Source organism: Vipera berus (genome assembly GCF_964194415.1).
Source record: "Vipera berus genome assembly, chromosome: 5".
NCBI classification, from domain to species: domain Eukaryota; kingdom Metazoa; phylum Chordata; class Lepidosauria; order Squamata; family Viperidae; genus Vipera; species Vipera berus.
This window is the reverse complement of record NC_138207.1, coordinates 72,359,148-72,381,533: the sequence shown is the minus strand read 5'-3', so window position 1 is coordinate 72,381,533 and position 22,386 is coordinate 72,359,148. Positions and strand designations below refer to the sequence as shown.

At 36.8% G+C, this 22,386-nt stretch overlaps 2 protein-coding genes across 4 annotated transcripts in view; one reads left to right on the top strand and one right to left on the bottom strand.

The window, feature by feature from the left end:
* Positions 1-1,539: 1,539 nt before the first annotated feature.
* On the top strand, positions 1,540-12,128 carry ZNF518A (zinc finger protein 518A). 2 transcript variants are annotated; one of them, XM_081328878.1, is made up of 3 exons: positions 1,540-1,825; positions 4,707-4,802; positions 6,935-12,128. In XM_081328878.1, exon 3 carries the CDS (start codon positions 7,027-7,029, stop codon positions 11,476-11,478), a length of 4,452 nt encoding a protein of 1,483 aa, XP_081185004.1. In that variant the 5' UTR covers positions 1,540-1,825; positions 4,707-4,802; positions 6,935-7,026; the 3' UTR covers positions 11,479-12,128. The 2 variants fall into 2 exon arrangements, with proteins under 2 accessions (XP_081185004.1, XP_081185005.1); XM_081328879.1 differs by lacking the exon at positions 1,540-1,825 and adding an exon at positions 2,163-2,260.
* Positions 12,129-12,527: 399 nt separating this feature from the next.
* The window catches only part of BLNK (B cell linker), a 70,733-nt gene continuing 60,874 nt past the window's right edge, over positions 12,528-22,386 (bottom strand). For both annotated transcript variants that reach the window (XM_081328892.1, XM_081328893.1), the window contains 6 exons: positions 21,236-21,314; positions 19,587-19,618; positions 19,232-19,308; positions 18,780-18,863; positions 17,650-17,805; positions 12,528-16,187 (listed from right to left, as the gene is read on the bottom strand). In XM_081328892.1, coding sequence (XP_081185018.1) covers positions 16,068-16,187; positions 17,650-17,805; positions 18,780-18,863; positions 19,232-19,308; positions 19,587-19,618; positions 21,236-21,314 — 548 coding nt within the window. In that variant the 3' untranslated portion in view covers positions 12,528-16,067. The remainder of the gene's footprint in view (positions 16,188-17,649; positions 17,806-18,779; positions 18,864-19,231; positions 19,309-19,586; positions 19,619-21,235; positions 21,315-22,386) is intronic.

Here is a 22,386-nt window from a genome sequence, read left to right as displayed (position 1 = left end):
ATTTAAGTATATATTAAATGTTAGAAAATGTTAAACTAATTTAGTTCCTAACTTATTTATTAAATATGTATAGCTATCTTTAAAACAAATATTAATATTCTACTTTATATTTATAAAATATCTTTATGATCGGAATCTAAAGCAGACGGCTATTAGCATCTGCATTAAATGTTACTTCGTGGCCAGCTCTAAGACATATATTTAAGCTTATAGGTGTCATTAAATCCAACAGAATTCCTATAAAAATTATGTAGTGAGCATTACATTTATATATATTGTGAAGGGATTGCACAGAATTTATGATGCCCATTATAAAAACTTTAAAATGTGATTCCTAAAAGGAGTTTGGGAAACATGACTGTAGATTATTAAACTTTCAAATGAGTGTCTTAATAGTCTTCTTCCTTGAATATTAAGGTAAGATATGGTTTAAAAAATTAGAACACAGAACCAGGATGAAAAAGAAAGTGGAAGAGATGAATGTTGACGTCAGCCCTAATTAATTGGAAAATCTGTTCTTCCAGTAGACTAGAACAGCCTTTCCCAACATGGCGAAGCTTAAGATGGCTGGAGAGTCACACATTTTAAGATTGAGAAGGTTGGGAAACAATGAGCTAGAACAGAAAAACGAGTTCATCATTTTGTCTGAAACTTCTGACTTGCTTTGTCTTTTAAGCTGCCGCACGTACCCCAAAGACTTTCTCTGATAACTTCCTTCCTTGTTCTCTCCAGCTTTCTTGATTTTATCTTCCAATGGAAGATATTTGAACGCTGCACTGATGTAAGCTGGAGTACAAAGCTCTGAACTTTCAACATCGTTCTGCACTTCCCATTATTGATTCCTGAGAACATCTTCCTATCTTGATTCTCTTTTCCCGCTTTGTAACCATTTTGAAAACAAAGACGCTCTGCTCGCGATACTTTCTGCCATTGTTTCAGGCCTCTTTCCTCTCCCCAAGTCTAAAGACATCGACTCATAGGCGGAGGGCCCGGCCATTTTCTTTCCTTTGCTTGCCTCGCACTAAAAAGGCTGTGCAAACCCATGGATCTCCCAGCAAGGAAAGGCTTGCAGATTGGCCCGTCTCCCGATCGGGAGAGACGGACTTTGGAAGAGCCCAACAGGGCCTATTTTTTTTTTTTGCACCAAAGACGCTGCTCTACGTGGCTGGCGCTCAGGAAGCACCTTTCAGACAATGGCTACGGGTTGATGAGCCAAAAGAAAGATGGCGTTCCTCCTTGATGGAAGGAAGACAAGGCGCAGGGGCGACTTGTTTGCTTCCTCTTGGAGGGTCTTGTCTTTGTGTGCCGGCCTCCTAAGGGAGGTAGAGCGCCTCAGGCCGTTTCCCCGAGAGGGAGAGGCTGTGAGGGCGAAGGGTACTTTTGTGCTTGAGTTACACCGTGCATTGTGCTCGAGCCATCCCCGGAGCTTCGCGCGCCCTCACGCACACCAACACCAGCGGGGGGAGGGGAGAGGGAGGAGGGACTCGGTGGGGAAGGCAATGAGCGCAACGGCCTTCTTTACTTTCCTAGAAACTCTCCGCGCAGCGGGTGCCAGCTGTCCCCCTGGCCGCCTTTCCCGGCGTAGGGAAAAAGCTGAGGACCCCCACCGCCGCGCTACGAAGAAGACAGAAAGGCGAAGGAGGGCCAGGCCGCGTCCCCACGCGCTTCTCCGGGCCTTGGCCTCGGCCTCATGCGCGGCGCAGATCCCTCCGCCGCTCTCACCCCACCCCTCCCTCCATTGCTGAGCTCGGCAATTCCCGCAGTCCCCGGATGGAAAGTGTAATGGCCGCCAATAGTGACTCGTCGGAGTATGGAGACGGGCGAGGTAATGAGAGGCGCCCGACGAGCGGAGCGGTTAGCGGGCGCGGGGGAGGCGCGAGTCCCTGGGCGCCCCGACGGGGAAGGGGGGGACCATCCGCCCCCCGTCGCCGCCGCCGGTCGGAGCGAGAGGGGCTCTTCGCAGGACGGGGCGACCCCCGGTACCCGCCCTCTGGCTGGGCTGAGGCATCAAATAGTCCCAACGCTCCGCCATCCCCTCCCTCGGCCGCCGTTGGGAAAGTTGGTGGCGCGTCCCCCCATTTCTGCCCCCGGGAAGCGGGGACGGCTCGGGAAGGGCTTGGCAGCGCCGTGGTGGGAGTTTGAGGAAGGCGGCGGTGCTCTGTGACAGCCCGGGTAGCCATGGCCGCGCGGAAGACCGGGCATCAACAACGGCCGACGAACTTTGTGGGTCTGCGCGCGCGTACGGCCACCCCTTCACTTGGTGGGTGAATCCAGGATTAGGTGTCCTCCGTGGGCATCCATCCAACCCTTGCATAGGCTCACCTGCCTCTAGGCGGGTGGTCTGGAAAACGCTTGAGAAGCCGTCCTTTTCTTCACATTGGTATCATCCGGACATCTTTGTAGAAACTTGAGTTGGGGTTTTCCTACCTCCCTTGGCGCCCTTGTGCTCGCCCCATTATGCTGAGAGGTGCTCTTCACCTGCTACATCGTTGATAAAAGCGTCCGAGTGGGAGCTAAACACACACAATCCTCGCAAGGCACTCACTTGCATGCACTTGTTTCCAGTATAGTTGAAAAGGAACCTCCCCAAGCAGGTGAAGTGGTTGACTATGCACAGTATGGCACTTTAGGGCGCATGGACACATATTTGTATCTAGAACGCCTCTTTTTCCAATTCTAGAAGGACCCAGGGAACTAACTTGGTAACTGTTCTTGCAATTCGCCATTCAGAAATAGAAACACTATTCCCTGGCAAGTAAAGTAAACTTTTCTATTGAATACACGCGTGCACCCATCATTTCTCTCCTCCATCTTTCAGGCTAGTGAAAGGAACAAGATGCATAGGCAGTCTTCTCGATGTCTAATTGGAAGTATATCCCTTGGTGGAGGATTGTACTTTATTGCAGAATAATGTCTTCTTTTTACTCTCACTCACCTAATGAACAAAGAAAAAGAGGTGGAGAGAAAAAAAAAGCTAAGAGAAATAGCAGGCATCTGCTTTTGTCCAGCAATCAGAGCAGTGAGAGAAAGGAGCAAAGAGATGGAGGAGAGGGAATGTGCAGGTGACAAAACCACAGGAAAATTGAAAAGAGGAGACAAAAAAAAAAATATCCCTGAAAACTTTGCCACCTGGTGAGTTCTGCGTTATGGTGGAGATTATTGTTGACCCTCTCAAAAGGAATAATGCTGTTCTTTCTGATGGGAAGGAAAAATTTAAAAATCAATGGTGCTGGTATGAAGCTGTTAGATGAATGTTCCTGGATTCCTGAGTTTAAGATCATGAGGGTTACTACAGATGAAAGAAGAAATAAAAGATATTTTATAAGAACTGGGGAATTTTCACTACAAGTTTTAATTTATCTAGGAAATTAAATTTGAAACACATTATCCAAGCCTTCCTAAATTCCATTTTTTGCTTCACCATGTAAAACTTACAATGATAGATGGCTTCAGACTGAATAGTCAGTCTACTAGTCTTTTGTTTAAGTGATTTATATGTTCCTGTAAAATCACTGAGATTGCAGAGTAATATAAATGTAATAAACAAATAGCATGTGTTTTCTGAGTAGAGAGTTCTTTATTTTATATTGGAGCTTTTCAGCATTGAAAAGCCTGTAAGGTGGTGAGGGGTCAGTAATTTAATTGTTGATATTGTCTTATTTTGTTTCAGTTGGCTTTATACCCAAACACCATAATTATTTCTTGCTCAGAAATAGATAGTGACTAGTAGCGTCATTCCAAAAGCAAACAGGATGATGTTAATGACTACATCATTACAGGGCAGAATGATGTATAGTAGCGTATCTTGAAAGACATCATTGAATAAATAGATCAAGGAAGTTATGTTTATGATTGATTTAATACTTTTATAGCAAAAGGGAGTCTGCCATTTCAAGCTAGTGTTGTAGGCTTAACCTAATACATAGGCTTTTATTTAAGATAATAATAAAAGCATCCAAAATGGCATTCTTATAAGTAAACTCATTATATGGAAGATGTAAATGGCACAAATAATATTTTGCTATATTTCAAAATTGTAAACTCTCCTTGCTGAATCTTGAACAGTTTCAAAATACAGGGTATTTTACACTAATAATTCATCAGTTGACATGAGCACTTCTTTTTCATCAATTATATTACATATAACATTAAAGTCTTAGATTTCTCCTGCAAAATTAAAGTATTTTCTTTCTATTAATTAGCTTTTAGATTCTATTTTGTGTAAGGATGTCAAGATTGTTCTAATTTTGGAAATTGTTTTAAACTTTAAAAGTTTTGATTCTTGAGGGTGATCCAGTCTTTGCAGTTCATATTTTGGCCCAGAAAATATTTTTTCTTGTTCATTCTGACACATCCTGTTATGCACACTATTGTAACTTAAATGCACCATTTAGAATATTCTGATTTTAAATAAAATGTTAATTTTACTAAATGTTTTGACTTTTTAAGGAAGCAATATTATTATTAGTCATATACAGACTAAAAGACTAATTAGCCTAACTATTTTATTCAGTGCTAAAAAGACTAGTTAGTGTAACTATTTTCAGTATTCTTGTATCTTTTTTTAACTATAGAGAATGACAACTTTTATAGTAAAATGATATCAGAATTTGTTCCAATTTATTGAGGACAGACCTATCTGAAATGACTCAAATTCTAACTTTTAGTACTTTTGTGTTTTAAAAATAATATTTTCTTTATTTTAGGATATGTTGTACATTGAAAACCTCTTTTGAATCTTGATTTCCAAATTCACCTCTTGAGCAAGCTATTGAAAATGGCATCGTAGTTTTTCTTAAAGAGTAAGTTTTATAACTTGATTACACTTTAAAAAGTTAAAATGGGATTTGAGAGATTTAGCTTAAAACATGGGTGTCCAAACTTTTGGCTTGATTGGGCCACATTGAGTGAAGAGGAATTGTCTTGGGCCACATATAAAACACAATATTGTTAACGTATATAAATCACATAATGTTAAAAGTTTAAAATCTTGGGCTGCATTACTAGCTGTCCAGGGCCACATGTGACCCATGGGCCACAGATTGAACATGCCTGGCTTATGTTTTAATTTTTTTATATATGAATTCTGGCTTATAAATAATAATTTGTGTGTTTATTCATAGTAGGTGACAATATACTGATGACCAGGCAATAAAGCTATAGCATAGTGTACAATTTTAGTTCATAAATATTTTTATTAATTTACTAGACCTACTGGCATTATTAACTCTTATTTACGTGACATTTAAAAAGGTGATATTTAATAGTTCCTATCACAAATTGTTTACAGATTAAAAATAAAGAAGACCTGAAGCTCTAAGAGTATATGTGGCCCTTAGAGACTCCATAGTTGCTACAAAATTGTGATTTTGAATGTGATAGAGGAAGAAGTTATTAAAATAACAAGATAATATTTGTACACTTCTGTTCTATGATTCCCACAATACAAGTTTTGAGAAAGGATTTTTTGAATGTGCAGCATTGATGAAAAGCAACACTAGGCATAATAAATGGCAAGAGAGCAAGAGAGGAATAGAATGGATAGGAACAGGAATAGAATAGTTTATTTGTCCAGGATGTGAGGGATCTATAACCATTTTCTCAGCCCTCCTTCTGACCCACATGATCTACAGGTCTTCTATGGAAGGCAGGCTGGTTGCAGTTGTTTTTTTCTGCAGTCCAACCATCTGTTGGAGTCTTTACCTGTCTTGTTTATTTGCTGTATCAAACTAGGCAGTTATAGAAGTACAAATGTCAGACTGCTCCTTCAGTAGTCTGAACTTTCTGAGTTGACACAGGAAGAAAATTCTTTGTTATGCCTTTTTAATGATGGTTCTATATTAGGTGTCTTATTTCAAATCCTGGGAGATTATAGAACCCCAAAACTTGAAGGTCTCTACTGTTGATACCGTGCTGTGAAATATAGTAAGAGATGGTGGAATAGGAGGGTTCGTGCTAAAATCTACTATCATCTCTACAGTTTTAAGCATGTTCAGTTCCAGGCTGAACATTTTTCTGGCTGAACCACAGGGCCATTTGTTCAAATGCCTGCCTATATGTAGACTCCTGACCATCTCGAATGAGACCAATGACAGTGGTTATCATCTGGAAACTTCAGTACTTTAGCAGGAAGATTCTTAGAGATGCAGCCATAGGTATAGAGAGAAGAGGAATGGGGATAGCACACAGCCCTGAGAGATGTCTGTGCTAATTGTTTTATTATTAACCATTAAATAATGGTTTTAAGAAACAAAATAACTCTGCTAAAGGTAGTGAAGTCAGTGAATGAAAGTCAGAGGAAGAAAACAAGAATAGTAAGGGGAACAAAATAAGGCATTACTTTTCTTTATCTTAAAACAAGAGAAGTGCTCCTTTCAAAACATTTAGCAAAACATTTAGTGTATTTGTTACATTATTATATTATGAAATAAAAAGACGATTATCTGGTTAATCAGTTATTTGATCATTTTAGGATTTTAATTTTTTAAGTTAAAGGAAAAAGGTCAGGGACATTAGATGAAAAAGATATTGGCAGACCTGAACTAGTTTGGAAAAAATGATAGTAGTGGCTGAACAATGACTTTTTGATGTATCTATGTCAAAAGAGGGTATACAATCAGAAGAGCTGACAAGCATGAGGAACAGCTATCTAAAAAATTTTAATGACTCAGCGAGTGTAGGATGACGACCAGTAGATAAAAAATATTTTTGGTGTCCTGAAACTTCGCCATAAAGGATGAAGTCAGAGAAATCAGAGCATATTAATAACACAAGACTAGTTAATTTTTTTAAAAAAGAAACAACTTTTATAGCCATATCCATTACACCTGTATTGTAATGCTTCCTGCCAGTACTATATGCTGTCTAAAATGGGAGTCTGGGCATCTGCTTTCCTTTAGAAGTTTTACAAATTAACTTGATATTTTTATTTCAGATATGCCAAGTTAAGAAAATTGTGGAACTCTCGTAGTAATTCAGCTCAGAGTCTTAAAAGACGAAGATTGCAATAATAGTACATTACAAAAAATGCCATCTGAGCAAGAACAATTTTTTTGCATTCAGAAGACCAACTTATTACAAGATGATGAGTCAGATAGACTGTGTGTTTCTACATCTGATATTACTATTGAAAAGTCTACATTTGAACCTACAATTTCAGATATTGTTGCCAATGGCCTAAAAAATGTGAAAATAGAATTGCCCAGGGTAAATATACCAAATGAAATAATGTTTAAACATGAAATTGACAAATATATGAAATTATTTCAGTGTAAAGAAAAACCTGTAGAAGCATCTTTCATTCAAATGGATATGAATGGGAACAGTGTAAATTATTCTGAGATTTATATTCCACATAACAAATCAGGATTACATTATGAGGACGGCTTGAAAACAGCAAAAATATTGAATTTCAGTTGTACAAAATGCCAAAACAACATCCGATATAGCCCAAATGATCTACAGAAACATTTTCAATTGTTACACCAGGGAGAATTGCCATCATACCCCTGTGAAATGTGTAATTTTTCAGCTAATGACTTTCAGTCATTCAACCAACATCGCCGAACGCATCGTAGCACCTTAGTAAAATGTGAAATCTGTAATGATGATCACCGATACACTCTATTGGACTTAACAAAACATTTCACATCTCAACATTGTGTAAATGGTAATTTTCAATGTGAAAAATGCAGATTTTCAACCCAAGATGTAGGCACCTTTGTTCAACATATACATAGGCATAATGAAATACAGTATAATTGTGAGAAATGCCATCATGTAAGTTTTTCAGAAGAGGAGTTTCAAAAGCATGCTGTTTCACACACTGGCACATTTCCTTTCAGTTGTCAGTATTGTAACTATATGGCATCACGGAAAAACTACCTTTTGAAACATATTATTACCTTGCACAAAGACCATCTCTATGCAAAAGATAAAATGAATACAAATGATAATGAAAAAAGGGTGAAGAATTCAACGGGACTAAAACTTATCTTGAAAAGGTACAAAACTGGTGCATCAAGGAAAGCATTGTGGAGGCGTAAAAAAATTACTGATGGCTGTAGAACTGAAGAAGAAGAAGAAGAAGTTTTCGAAGTCTTCAAAGAGAGTCTGCCTAAATCTGAAGAAATTGGTCAATCTGTAAAAGAACTACATAACATTCTTTTGAATGAAAAGCTTGTTTATAGTGGAACAAAATCATGTCCAGCGATTCAGTACAACAGAGCAGAAGGTGGACTAGGCTCCACACGGGGATTGATGAAAAAAGCAGTTCATGGTCCTACAGTGTTGATGGTTAAAAATAATAAAATATCTGTTCCTGCAAACTACAGTGCTAAATTTTTGGGATTCAAAACGGTGGATGGAAAACAACATATAGTAATAAAATTGCTACCTACAGAAAAACAGAATTTGCCAGGAGGAAATAAGTTTGATGGGATTAAAGATGGTACAACTGAATGCCAAGAAGAGACAGCTGACAACCGTAATTTACCATTAGTTGCTAGATCCCATGAAATTAATAATCAAATCCCTAGGAATAATTCTGTTCACTTGTCAACATCTCCATCGTCTAACCAGTTTTCAGGAAAAATAAAGCAAGAAGGCAATGTGTTATGTTGCAATGCATCGCAGAATATTGTGCCACCTATTGTAATGGTAGGAAAATGTGCAAACCGTTTGCCGGTGAAACCTGAAACATCTTCATTTCCTTGTGATTTGGTGGTCAAGACTAGAAGTCCAGTTTCATGGAAAAATTGTATACCTCAAGACCATCCTCAGGTTTTATCCCCTTCTGGTTCACACACGCTTCATTATGATCCCATGAAAAAAACTTTTCCTCCAGAATTCAAAGTAGTGAATGGTGAAGTAAACAATAATAATAAACACAGTAATCTCTATTGTTCATCAACAGATTTTTCCAATCAGGCACCATTGCCTTTCCATAATTATTCTAAAATAGGCATTTTGGAAAAATCAAAAGAACTTACTTACAACAAAATGTATCCTCTGCAAAGCAAGCCTACAAGTGAATCTATGCCTTGCTTTTCACAATCAGTAACAGAATTAAATTTAGGCAAAAAATCACACTTGCCTTTTGGTGGCTTTGTAAATGGTAATAATACTCCAGTATTCTCAACCAGCCTACCCACTCACAGTATTGACAAACAGTGTTGGTTAGAAAATCATGATGGACAATTGTATTTGAATACTAAAGTAAATCAAATGTTGGAACATGTAGCTGAAAAATCCAAGCAAGAAAATGATTCTAATTGTGTAAATTCATCACTTATGCCTAAAATAACATCAGTTTTCTCCCTTCAAAGCAAGCAGGCATCCACCTATTTGTCACCTGAAATAAACCAGTCATTACAAGAGGTCTTAAAAAGACCAACCATCGTTCAGTCAAATAACTATGTTAAAACTAATTATGACAGATCTTTTTCAAACAAATATACAAATTGTAGGACATTTACACATAATGATTTATCACCTTATTGCAGTTTAACTGATTCCTCTGATAAATTTAAGAGAGAGCTGAATATGAACAACACTGCAAGAAATGAAAGTGTATACCTGAAGAACAGGGGACAAATCCCTTTGCCTCTTAGAACAGAAGCAATAAATTCAGCATCAGGGAAAACAAGTGTTGGTGCGTTGCTTAAGAATCAGACAGATTCAATCATAACACAACAGTTGGCAAAAGACAAGATGCGCTATAATATCCATGGCCCTAGTAAAATTTGTCCATTTTTTCCTGAACAGAAAAAAACAGTACTACAGTCAACTCCTCCAAGATTTTTTGTACCTTTGCAGCTTGCTCGCAAGCAAGGATTACAAGTTATTTCAGGAAGGTCTTCTCCAAAAGTGAGTTCATCAGATGCTCAGACAACCAGAACTGCATCTTTGCTTTTAAATAAAAGACCTGGAATGATTTTGACGTTTGGTAGGGGTTCCCTTGGAACAGCTGCAAATGCTGCTGAAAATAATTCTCAGGTTTTAGAGAAAATTGCATCTAAGAAGCCAGTATCCTCAGACAGGGACCTACAAACAAATGATTCTAGAAGCCTAAGAAATTCTAGTATTAATACATGTAGTGAGGCAGTAAATGCTTCATCCATTGCCATTCCACAAATAGATCAGCACAACATTACAAATCCAGAGAGCGGACTTTCTTCCTTGAACATACTTGCTGGATTTCAAGGCAGTAAGGTTGCTTGTGCAAAGTCAGTGAAACAGCCAGAGGTCGGACAGGAACAACCTGTGTATGCACTTTTGCCCAATGGTAGACAAGCAGTTTTTCTTAAATGTATGTCATCGAACAAGTCTCTTGTACAAAACCATAGTATTTTTCAAGGTCCTACTCATAGTCAAAGTTCTGAACCAAAGAAACATGGAGCAATGCAACAAAAGCTTTTTTTGAAAATTAAGACTTTTCCTGCTGCAGACAAATGCCAACCAGTTAGCAACACTGTCTCATCTTTGCAGTTGAACAGTATGAAGTGTTGCAATAGTCCTGCACTAACTCAGAAAAATACAGCTCGCCCTTCTAGCAATGCCTTATACTTATCAGGTAGTTTGATGCCAGCAAATGCTTCAGCAAATGGGAAATCAAAAGATTCTTGTTCCTCTGTGGGACTGGTACATTCCTCTAGAGACGGTAAGATGTGGTCACAAAAGACCCCACTTGATTCAACTCAAAAAGAAACTGCTATGACAGGAAGCAGTTTGGAAAATCAAAGAGCAACAGAGAATATGTCAACACAAATTTCAAAGGTTAAGCATCATTCAAAGCAAAATGATGCTAAAGTTTCTTATGCTACAGTTTCACAGAAGAATAAGAATTTGAAACGGAAAACTAAGGATGACTTTCAGGGACCTCCTAGAAAGAAAACATTGCATCGAAAGTGCAAAGAAAAAAATCAACTAGACGTGAATGAATTTGAATCCTTGTTTCAAACCCCTTATAGACCAAGAGCATCAAAAGATACTGTAAGGATTTTAAATTTACTTCCTTTTCATTCTAAGCAACTTGTCAAATGCCCCCGGAGAAATCAGCCTGTTGTTGTACTAAACCACCCTGATGCTGATGTTCCTGAAGTTGTAAATGTTATGAAAACTATTGCAAAGTTTAAAGGACACGTTCTAAAGGTCTCTCTATCAAAGAGAACAATAGATGCTCTTCTGGAGCCACCATATAGCAACAGTTTGTTCTTCATTACTAATGAGCTGACTCAAAGAAAACACAAAATGCTAAAACCTGTAAGTCCTGTAAAAGAAAGATTTGTTTTAAAATTAACACTGAAGAAGACTAGCAAAAATAATTATCAGATTGTGAAGACTACCTCTGATAATACGCTGAAAACTAAATTTAGCTGCTGGTTTTGTGGGAGGGTATTTGACAATCAGGACAATTGGGTAGGGCACGGACAGCGCCATCTGATGGAAGCCACTCGAGACTGGAATTCATTAGAATAACTTATTGAAGAATACAAAATCATGTTCCTCTGACTGAAAACTTTTGGGTGATAGCATCCAGGAACGCATTACAATTATGTTTTTTAAATCAAGTTTCATGTTAGCACCTAAAATGAATCTGTATAAATTTTAATTAAATAGTTGCTATTGCAGTTTAATTTGTGTTTGTTACTACTATCATGGCATATATTTGTAATTGGAGAATGAATTTCAGGGCTTTTCTGTCTTGTATATATTTAAACATGAAAGTGTGTACATATTTTTGTACTTTGGTTATTTGCTACAAAATCTTGCACAGGAATTGTATTTTCCAGCTCTGTGCATGCACTACTAAAAGGGTTTTCAGCTATCCACAGCTATTGCCGTATTTTTCCTTGATCTTTTAAAGATTTTTTTTCCAGGGATTGATCACTGTTGTTAGCAAGTGCCTAAAAGATGTGAAGCAGTTTACTTTGTGTCAACTGTATAACCATAGGTCTGTGTAGGGCCAGGTCTCCTAACAGTTTCTTTTAAAACAAAGCCATATGTGAATGCTTTAAGCTATATTGCTATGCACATGACACTTGTACTATTTCTGTGCAGTTTGTCTACTTTCTTAGTGAAGTATTTTTCATACAAATCAATAAACTTATTACTGTGTTTAAGCCTGATGAAGATAACTCTTGGAAAAATGTATTCCCTGTTTGTATAACTACTGCGAATTCCAAGTGAATGTTTGTCATCCCTACAACATTGGTATTAAATTTTATTAAGAATCTGATTCCATAATTTTGCAACCAAATGCATGTAAAAGACAGTCTTATCATTGTGATAATGGTCGTGCTAGAAAGCAGAGTGTGATTTTCTTTGTTGTTACACTTTGGGAAGAGTTCCTTTTAACGGAATACTATTAGTCGGGATATGAAACGATGTTTCGTAAACTTCTGTTAAGAGTATTTAAATGTATTGAAAAATCTGTTGCTTGGACATAGTTTCTGATTTAGACAAAATATTTCTCAGGTTGGTTGAAGATTTTATCAGAGTTTTTTCCCCTTTGTACTAAAAATGCACATAGATGATTTCAGAAATCTAAGTTTCTACTGACCTTGAACACAACCTACTGTACAAACTGGCTTTCTTAAGGCCTACAGATGGCAAAATATTTTTTTTGGGGGGGGATGTAATTGCATAATTAAAACTTCTGGTCAGTTGAAGTACTTTTACCTGGGAACAGATCATCTTTCACTAAGGAATAACAGAAAACCATCTTTGCTGTAGTGCAGACCTGCCAAAAGAAAAGTTTTCAACTTTGTATTAGATACACATAGCTTTCAAGTAAGAATAATACACTGAATAATAATGTAGGCTGTTCCTTTCTCATGTAAAATAATGGACGAGTAGATATTTCTTAATTTTTTTTACTAAGTTGAGAATTAAGTCCAAACAGGTACTGGATGCTGTTAATTTGTATATTGATAGAATTAATACATTAACCCCCCTTAAGAAAGTGAAAAAGGACACGGTGGCTCAGTGGGTTAGGATGCTGAGCTTGTCGATCAGAAGGTCGGCAGTTTGGCGGGTTGAATCCCGAGTACCGCATAACAGAGTGAGCGCCTGTTACTCGTCCCAGCTTCTGCCAACCTAGCAGTTCGAAAGCACGTAAAAATGCAAGTAGAAAAATAGGGACCACTACGGTGGGAAGGTAACAGTGTTCTGTGCGCCTTTGGTGTCTAGTCATGCTGGCCACATGACCACGGAGACATCCTTGGACAAGCGCTGGCTCTTCGGCTTTGAAACGGAGATGAGCATCGGCCCCTAGAGTCAGAAAAGACTAGCAAGCATGTGCGGGGGAACCTTTACCTTTAAGAAAGTGAATAATTTAACTGATATTAAAGTGAAGTTTTGAAATTAATTACAATTCAGGATTACCTCTTAAAATTTCCCCTGCACGTATTTCTTGTTAATAAATTTGTTACATAGATATATTACTCGATAACTATTGAATAATTTAAACCTTGAATAAAGCACAGGTGTTTATTAATGTTAAGGAATTAACTTGCTGGTAAAAAATCTTGGGTTTTTTTGTTACTTGAGCTGACTTTCCGGGTTCTAAACAAGTTAAATATTATTTTAAATAGGAGCAATTGTATCAAGATAATTAAACACCTGCATATCTAGACATCACTTATATTTTGTATTTATAAATACTGTATTTATAAAATAAATTCTGTATTTATAAAAAAGAAAACATTAGATGGAGGGCTCAACCTTGTATTTAGATCGAGTTTCAATTTGTTTGCAAAATAAAATTTTCTATGTCTGCTGCCTGGCATGTAAGCATGCACATATGTAAGCTTCTAACGTGACTTAAGCACTTGTACAACGCCTAGCCTTTGCTACAGTACAAGCTGCCTGTCATACTGCTTGAATATTTAAGATCAGAATCATTTTGCCCCTAATTTTCTTGTAATACTGATCAATCCTGTTGTGTGGCACAAAATTAATTTTTTTCTAAATATTTTGGGTAAAATAATAGATTCTTCCAAGTGTTGATACAATTAAGTAGCATTCCTTTTTAAGATTATGTTGTGTTCAGCTGGAATAAATTAAAAATGTGTACTGAGACTAGGAAACAAACCCATTTCTTTACTAATTCTTTGAACAAGGCGACAGAAAGGAGTGCAAGATAAATATGTTGATAATTTAAATATATTTGGACATTAGCTGCAAGCCTGTAACAAAAATCAGACATCAGAGCTAAGTGTGTGATATTGTTGAAATGATGATACCTATTCAATCATGTCTAACTTTTGGCAATTCTACGGGCCAGGTATCTACCTCTTCTAATCTACTTTTGAGTTATTCTGTCCTCTGGTGTCAGCTTTCATAGTATCCAGCCACTGTGTTCTGGTTTCCTTTTACCGCTAAATTGTTGAAGTGTGTCAAACTAATTGGAAGGATACCCATCTCTGCCATCGTTAAAAAGAAATCTGGGTTTATTTATCATTTTACTATGTTCCAGTTAAATCAGAATCCAAAATGCAACATTTTGTAATGTGTTGTTGGGAAAGAAAAAAAAGTTGTAAAACATAATTAAAACTGAGTGAAACTGGATGTAGATAATCCCATGAGTGAACAGTAAAACTGTATTGTTTATTTGGGAAGAAAAAGTAAAATTCTATTTTAATTTGTACGCTTAGTATGCCCAGTACTATTACTGCTATTAAATATTTACCGTTAAGTCTAATTTTTTTTTTAAAAAATGCAAGTAGTCCTCAACTTATGATCATTTGTTTAACTACAGTTTGAACTTATGATGGCCTTGGAAAAAGTTACTTGATGACCATCCTTGAAGTTACAAACTTTGCACCACCACCCATGGTCATGTGATTGTAATTTGGGCACCTGGCAACTGATTTGCATTTATTACAGTTGCAACATCTTGTGATCACATGATTGGGATTGCTACTTTCCCAAGTGACTTTGACAAGCTAAGTAAATTGGGGTAACCAGATTTTCTTAATGACTGATTTACTTAAAAGACTATGTTTGTAAGATCAGGTCTAGCCATGTAATAACTTGCTTAATGTTCACATTCACTTATTGACTGAAATTGCACTCATAAATTGAAGACTATCTGTAAGTATTATTTGACTGAGATACTAAACCATTTAGTCTTTTTTTAATCAATTTTACAACCACTGCAACAAAAAAATGATAGAATTTGGAATGCAGCAAGTACCCTTATTAAAATTACCGGTAATGGGAAGCCAAGCTAATATGTATGCCTAAGATTCTAAAGCTTTTAACTGTTCATTTTAATTTTTCCAAGAGTCATAAAATAACTATCTTGCTGTGCATGATGAGTCTAGTAGGAAAAAAAAGTCCTGCACCCCCCAACAAACACTGAATACTTATTTGATACATTCACATGGCCAAAGTATTTTACAGTCCTGAAACATTTTGCAAAAGCATGTAACAGCTAAGAAATAGTTAAGTATTTACCATACAAGAATAATAAATTCTTATGGATCATAACTGCATCTTGATAAATTATAATTTTCATGTATGTACACTTATATCAGAATTTGACAATAGCTCCAACAAATACAGGTAAAACAAGTACCAGTCCATTACACTAAATAAACATCCTGATTATTTTAGAAGGCTGCCAGAGGAATAAAAATCTTGCTTTTAGCTGGTTACATAATTGTTCTTTGGAATATAGATACCCTAGCTTTGAAAAATACAAAGTTTAGCAAGACAAGTATATGCTAGCTGCTATACCCCAAACGTCCTTTTTCAGGAGGCAACTGGACTTTTCTCCATAGACAGCTAGCAGGTATAGTTTTAAATACATCTTGTCTGCCACTGAGATCTTTTTGCCTCCACAGTTTGTAATGTCTTTTTTAAGGCATACCACACGTGGGCACTTTATGATTGAAGCAGTATTTCATAAACGAATCCACTAGTTTGGTAACTATCAGCATGGTGCTTGCCGGAAAAAATGGTGAAGAAAGTTCTTCTAACAATAGTTGTGCATGTTTGTTCAGATGCTCAAATCCTTGGAAAATAAGGGCTAGATGATTTCGTGATGCTCCTTGATGCAGTTACAAAACTCTAGCAATATATTTTAGCCTGGTGGAGTCTTTTGTGTTGTTTTGACTATCAATGAGAACGAGAGAAGTCCGCTGATGATTCTCTATTATTTCTGTCACACTGTCAAAGTGCTGGATTGGGAAAAAAATAGTTTATTTAACACAAATGGGTCAACAATCAGAATTTAAATCTCTTTTCCACTCAAATAGCTCTAAACAACATAATTCTGTTTGAGAAGTCAACATTTATATGTTCTAATTTCAATACTTTCTAGCACTTTAGTACATGTGAATTGTTCCCAATGAAGAGTAGAAGTAGAGTAAGCTAAACTGCAAGTAGTACGTCTCTTAAAGCTAGCCTCATTTTTTTAGACAAAATTCTAGTACTATAAATGGCCTTATTTTGTCATTACCAAAATGGAATGGTAAAATAGTTTTAATGTCAGCATCCTAAAGTAACTTAAGTACACCTTTTTAACATAATTGAGCCCATATGCTAACTAATGAGGCATGTAGGGGTTTCTCCTCTCTTGTGAAATAGTGGAACATGGAACATATAGGTGCTAATCCATATAGGACTGTTACAGGTAACCTTGGCAGAAGATAATAAGGAAAGTAAGCACCTTGTTCAACAGTTTTATAACATTTTTCTATACATAAGCACTAATCAAAAAGCTCCAATATGCATACAATTTAATTCTCCCATATGATTCTTACATTCTCTTGACCTCTACTCATTGTTTTGTGCGAGAGTGGAGTTACTGCAATCCATAGAATCAAATTTAGTAATTACTGGAATTTGATTTCAGTATGGGCACTTTAAGTGCAAGAAATATGGATTAATCCAAAGTAAATATTTTATTCCAAAACCAGGATAAGAGTTTCTTGACTATAATTGTAATTTTCAGATTAACACTCAATGATCAACATTAATAAAATGTGAAAAAGTACTATTCAAAAACTGTTTAAAGAACAACAGATGAATTTATGTAATGCATATGGTTTTAAGGGCAAGATCTGCGCTGTTTTTATCCTTTTGGATAAAGGCAGTCTTCCAAAATAGTATCCCAGGTTGGTTAAAACTTTAGTCCCAATACATTTTGGAAATTACCACAGATTAGCAAAGGTCATGGTAAGAGCTTGATAAGAAAACAGTTGTTCAAAATAGAAAAAGACAACTATATTTTGTTACAAAGTCCTACTATTTAAAGCATTCAACCATAATTTGAAGTTTTAGGGTTGTTTTTTTAAATTAAGTCATGATTTATTTCCCTACCAGAAACTTCCCCCTTTAGAACTGAATAACATCCCTTTGTATAGGGATGGGGCTGACTAAATTCTGCTCCCTTTAAGATTATCTACCACTAAAAGCTCCTAGTAAGAAATCTTTAATAAAAAACCAGAGAGGTTCATAGTTAAAGAGGATGACAAACTACATTCACATCTTAATTAGACTCCCTTGAGCTAAAATCTCTACCTATAAAGAAGCTACTGTTCATTTTTATGATCAACCTACAGATCAACATATTTCTAAGCAGTGTAACCAAATTTCCATGCATGTATTTAGAATAAAAATCCAAAATAAATCACCCACCTCCTCACCAGTCTTTTCTCTACCCAAAGCGTATTGCCTTTCAGATTCAATAAATCGGATTGGAATGTTATATACTCTTTTGTTATAAAATACAACTAGCGTATATGGTTGCTTAGAATCTTGTCCAGAACTCTTCCTTACTAAGAAAGACCCATCCTGAAAAAAAGAGTGGAAAGCATGAATTTCAAGGAATAACCAGAAGAAATAGTTCAATTTTCTTAATCCTTTTTTGTTTCTGATATCTTAATTGATAAAAAGGAAATCCCTCCAGTATTGGGCTGGAGTCTTTGGCTTTTACAATCCCACAGCCTACTGCTTGTGTCCACAAAAGATCCATGTATCTTTGTAGATCTACATAGAGAATTATCTAGGAATATAAACTGTATTCATTCTGCACTGATTTCAGGGTTTCTACTCTTAACAAAACTTTTTTCTACCTGGGAGAAGAAACAATTCTTTACATTAGAGCTTTAGATCAAGAAACAGTTTTCAGAGTAAAGCAGAGGTTTCAACATTTTCTTGATTCACAGTGACCTTTTTTACTTTTCTTTTCTTTTTTATGGAGCCCTTAGGTCTAAAGAATTACCTAATATTAAGTAGGTAACTAGTCCAAATTTAAACTATTCCAGTGTCCCTGTGAATTTGTTCTAGCAACCTAGATGCTAGGATAACTTCTGTCGACCCCAGTTTTATAATTACTAAAACAATCCAGTTTACAACAATCATCTGCCTGTTCCTGAAAGGATATGTAGTCCCAAATATTTTATTGTGCAGCCTACCAATTTAATTGCATTCCTATTCTCTATTTAACTTAGCATGTCACCTCCTTTAGTCTACCATTTCTTTCCTCTGTACACTTAGCTGAATCTTACCCAACTATGCTTTTCTGGTGAAATACTAATATTTCAGTGAATTTTTGCCATAATTAACACTCCTTGTCATGATTAACAAGTGGATAAAGCTGTTTTTTAATATTCAGAAATAAAAGCCTGGTGAATTCAAATTATATTGTACGAAGAAAATGGAATGCGTTATCTTTCTGCCTGTTCGATAATGCTTCTTTTTTCAGATTCTGTCCTATACCTCTGAAGAATTGTTAGAAGCTATAAGATCAAGAAAATACTTTTTACCTTGTTTGATTTGTATAATGCATCCTCGGCTATTTTCCGATCACTAGAAGCCATGTACCATGGTTGACCAAGAACACCAGCATCCTGTAAAGAAAAAGAGGCATTTCTATCTATGTATCCCTAAAACCAAAGATTTCCTATGCTTCTGTTTGTAATAAAAAATAAAGTTTAATAAATTGTACATTAATCAGGAAGTGTTTCACAGGATGTGAATAATTTTATGAATGATGTGGAGATATGTAAGATTTGTATAGATTTAATCACAAAATCTGTAATGTAAATGGGTGATTTTTATAAACAATCTTTTGACAGAAAAATATTGAAATGAGTAATTATTAATTTATGAAGAACTTGTGAATTATCCAAACGATAGCTCATTAGATTTTGATCAAAATTTAGTGACATCTAGTCCCTTCCCACTTATTTTAAAAAGCCTTATATCAGAGTTATACCTGTTCTGCTGTTGTAGAACCACCTTGAGAGCTATTACTTCGAGGGTGTATGGTGTGGTTTGCAGGTTCTGGAGACCCTGAGAAATAGAATATTATTTGTAGGCTACCATGAATATAGTTGCTATCTATGTAGATTACAAATGAAAGAGCCAGCGATGCAACATTGTCATCCTACTCTTTAGCTTATTTGCTTTCCATTGCTTAGGATGGGTTATTTGCTTCTAGATCAGTGACAAGGACCAAATAAGGAAAACTTTGAAGGTCATGGCAATAATTACCAGCAAGATTTCTACCCTGATCCGAATGAATTAACTGGACACCAATTGTAAATTAAATCAAATTTAAGAATACTTACTTGACAAGATCGGTGGCTTCTGAGGTAATGGCCTAGAGGTTGGGGTTGGAGATTAAAAATAAAAAAATGGCATTAGATATCATACTGCATTTGCCCAGAATTCGGTGATGTAGGCGAAAAATATTAAAGTATCTAACATTTATTGTAAAGGTCTCATGATTTGTAAAAGCTCCTTACCTGCTGACTGTTAGGAAGATCTATTTAGGGTTCACATAATTTGCTTGTTTGGTTTAACTTAAGTATGTGCATTCAGTAACAAAGCGATTGGAAAGATGCTTTAAATCTGGTGCAGGCATGCTTGCTATATTTTGGTGATTCCTTAAAGAAATTATGCTTTTTTGTTGACTTGCATTGTATTTGTGGTGTCCTAGGAAATACGTGTTTGCATTTGTATGCCAAGCGGGCACAGTGGCTCAGTGGGTAAAGACACTGAGCTTGTCAGCTGGAAAACTGACAGCCCGGGTTCAAGAACCAAGTGCTGCATGACGGGGATGTGGTCCTGTTACGTGCCCCAGTTCCTGCCCACCTAACAGTTCAAAAGCAAGCAAATGTGAGTAGATAAATGGGTACCACTTTGGTGGGAAGGAAACAGCATTCTGTGAGCCTTGGTGTAGTCATGCTGACCATATGACCACGGAAATGTCTTTGGACGATGCTGGCTCTCTTGGCTAAGAAACAGAGATGAGCACTGCCTTCTACAGTCAAATATGATTGAATAGGGGAAATCTTTTCCTTTAGCTTTATTTGTATGCCATTCATTAAAGAGGCATTAACATAGGTCCTTTTCCACTTTTTATTCCTAATTTTAGCAGATAGTGTAAACCCAATGTATGCTGGCTTAAACAATATTTTGCTTGGTTGATGACCCCAGTCTGAATTATCCAAAGGGATTTGAAGCTGCTCTACTCTTTAACAATGTTTGATAATAAAGACAAACAGCACCTATGGTTGTGATGTTATGATATTTCCATCTTCCTGGCATTTTGTAACTGATTTTATGATGATTTCATAGAAGAAACAAATTGTGATACTTTAAAAGGTAAAGGTAAAGGTTCCCCCGCACCTGCGTGCTAGTCGTTTCTGACTCTAGGGGCTGGTGCTCATCTCCATTTCAAAGCCGAAGAGCCAGCGCTTGTCCGAGGACGTCTCTGTGGTCATGTGGCCGGCATGACTAGATGCCAAAGGCGCACAGAATGCTGTTACCTTCCCACCGTAGTGGTCCCTATTTTTCTACTTGCATTTTTACGTGCTTTCGAACTGCTAGGTTGGCAGAAGCTGGGACGAGTAACAGGCGCTCACTCTGTTACGCGGCACTCAGGATTCGACCTGCTAAACTGCCGACCTTCTGATTGACAAGCTCAGCGTCCTAACCCACTGAGCCACCACGTCCCTTTTGTGATACTTTACATGAGGCATAAAAGCCTAAATAACCAAGTTCCATTTTTGATTGCAACTATACGTTTCCGATAAAGCTGAATTTGTCATTAATGTTGTCTAAAAGCAATATGGAAGACTTAGTGCCACATACAATTGCATCTCCTCTTATCCACTTTTATATTCTTTTTGAGCCTCCACACTTTAGAGTTAGAACCTCAAAATCAGGGTCTGTAATAATAAAGCTGTTTTAAAAGCAAATGACAGATATTTACTTTTGAATGCTAGAAGGGATGGGTGGAAGAGGCATGTCGTGACTGGAACCCCGGCGGCGTTCAGCAGGTATAGGTTTATCTGTATTTGAAAAAGGATAGAGAAGTCGATTAGTTAGCTTCACAAATGAGTCCAGCTTTGGTGGAACTAACAACTAACTTGAACTACAGCAAAGATTCTAGGCTCAGATGCTGATCTTGCACTTGCTGACATAAAAGGTCAACAGTTGTTGCTGATTCAATCTATCCTCTACTTACTAAATATCTCCCTATATAAATAATACATGTACATTGATCATAGGATTCCCCTGAAAAAGCAGGACTATAAAATTATATCAAATTTAAGTAAGCCACAGACACCTCTGGATTAAGATACTATGCAAACTTTGCCTATACTTGCTATAGGATCAAGGGCGAGTTACTTAAAAAAACACCAACCTATTTCTGTTCAATGTGTAGAAATGATCTGATCATACATTATAGTTAGCCATACTATCTAAGTACAGTCAACTGAATAAATCATAATTGGCTGGATTATGTGTGAATCCATAATATCACTTGGCCTGCGAAATAAAGACTGGTAAACCAATTTTAGTAGACTTATCTGAGCTGTACCTTAACTTACATTCTGTTCATTAATTGTTAGAACAAAAGTACATGTGTTATCTTTAGAAAACAACCATGCATACACAAAGACTGCAATCTTATTTAAACAGACATTTAGTGTTTCGCAAGGACCGCAGTTCACCAAAAATTGGACTGTGATACACTAACAGGTTGGGAGTACAAATCCCACAATCCTTGCTCTCTGGGGCTAACAGAAGTTTGCCTAAGACTTATGTCTATTCTTAAATTAATTGTTAATTGATTAATCTAGCCTCCTTTTCTATACCGTAAAGATGGGAATGAATTAATTCCAGGCAATATATAGGTAGTCCTCAGCTTACAAAAGTTCATTCAGTGACTGTTTGAAGTTACATCACTGAAAAAAGTGACTTATGACCGTTTTTCACACAGCCATTATAGCATCCCCATGGTCAGATGATCAGAATTCAGACACTTTGGCAACTGATTCATATTTATGATGGTTGCAGTGTCCTAGGGTTGTGTGATCACCTTCTGCAACCTTTTGTCAAACAAAGTCAATGGGGAAT

Coding starts and splice junctions, on each gene's coding strand:
- ZNF518A (XM_081328878.1), top strand. CDS start 7,027: ATGCCATCTGAGCAAGAACAATTTTTTTGCATTCAGAAGACCAACTTA.